At 39.8% G+C, this 1,145-nt stretch overlaps 1 protein-coding gene across 1 annotated transcript; it reads right to left on the bottom strand.

Annotated features, from left to right (window-relative positions):
• Nucleotides 1-942, bottom strand: LOC101422468 (olfactory receptor 14C36-like). The gene has a single exon (XM_004482379.1). The coding sequence runs from the start codon at nt 940-942 to the stop codon at nt 1-3; it is 942 nt and encodes a 313-aa protein (XP_004482436.1).
• Between the last annotated feature and the right edge of the window lie 203 nt (nt 943-1,145).

Genomic DNA, 1,145 nt, shown 5'->3' with positions numbered 1-1,145 from the left:
TCACCTTATATTTTCCTGCAGAAACGTTTGCATTGTTATTTTCTTCAGAGCTCCCTTAATCTGTTTGTTTCGAAGACTGTAGATAATAGGATTTAAAAACGGAGGAACTATGGTATAGAAAACAGAGAAAACCATGGCCAGAAATGTGTCTGATACTGAAGGCGGCATTAAGTATACATATAAGGCTGAGCTGAGAAAGACAAATACCACAATGATGTGAGGGACACAGGTGGAAAAGGCCTTTCCTCGCTCTCCACTGGTTGGAAATTTCAGCACAGTAGAAAAGATGCGGATATAAGATATGACAATGAAGATAAAGCAGCCAACACCAAACCCCATGGCAGAGACAAGAATTAAGAGCTCATTGTTGAATGTGTCAGAGCAAGAGAGCCTCAGCAGAGAAGGGACATCACAGAAGAACTGAGGAACAACATTGGACTGACAGAAGGACAACTGGAAAGTGTTACCAGTGTGCACACTAGCATAAATCAGACCACAGAACAGAGCAGCCAGTGTCATCCGGACACAGAATTGGTGGTTCATGATCTTAGGGTAGTGGAGGGGCTGGCAAATGGCCACATAGCGGTCCTGGGCCATGATGGTGAGTAATAACATTTCCACATAGGCACAATAAAGGACCAGGAAAATTTGAGTTGCACACCCAGCCACTGAGATGACCCTATTGTCAGTGAGAGAGTTCACACAGGCATTGGGGACAGTGACAGAAATGAAGCACATGTCTAAAATGGAGAGAATTCTGAGGAAAAAATACATTGGTGTGTGAAGTTTCTGGTCGAGTATTGTGGCAGTAATTATGAGAAGATTTCCTAGTAAAGTAGCCAAGTACATCAGTAGGAATAAAATGGAGTACAAGATCTTTAGCTTCCAACCTTCAACAAAGTCCGTGAGAAGAAACTCAGACACCATGGTGGAATTGGCCATTTTCTGGAATTACTTATTTACCTGGAAAGCAAATGAGATAAAATTTGGAAGCCTAAAATTAGTTAATAAATTTACCTTACTTATTCTCTTTTAATATTTCTAATCTGATTGCTCCTTTTTTGCTAAAATTAATCCATTATTGTGGGAAAAAGTTTTCAACATGCTGAATACTGTACTCATAAATCTAATTGCTTGTTAAAAAT

Source organism: Dasypus novemcinctus, chromosome 16, assembly GCF_030445035.2.
Source record: "Dasypus novemcinctus isolate mDasNov1 chromosome 16, mDasNov1.1.hap2, whole genome shotgun sequence".
Lineage (NCBI taxonomy): Eukaryota > Metazoa > Chordata > Mammalia > Cingulata > Dasypodidae > Dasypus > Dasypus novemcinctus.
The sequence above is the reverse complement of the archived record's forward strand: the minus strand, read 5'-3'. Positions and strand labels throughout refer to the sequence as shown.

What these genes read in the sequence shown, in the direction of transcription:
- LOC101422468 (XM_004482379.1), bottom strand. Translation starts at nt 942, where the DNA reads ATGGCCAATTCCACCATGGTGTCTGAGTTTCTTCTCACGGACTTTGTT.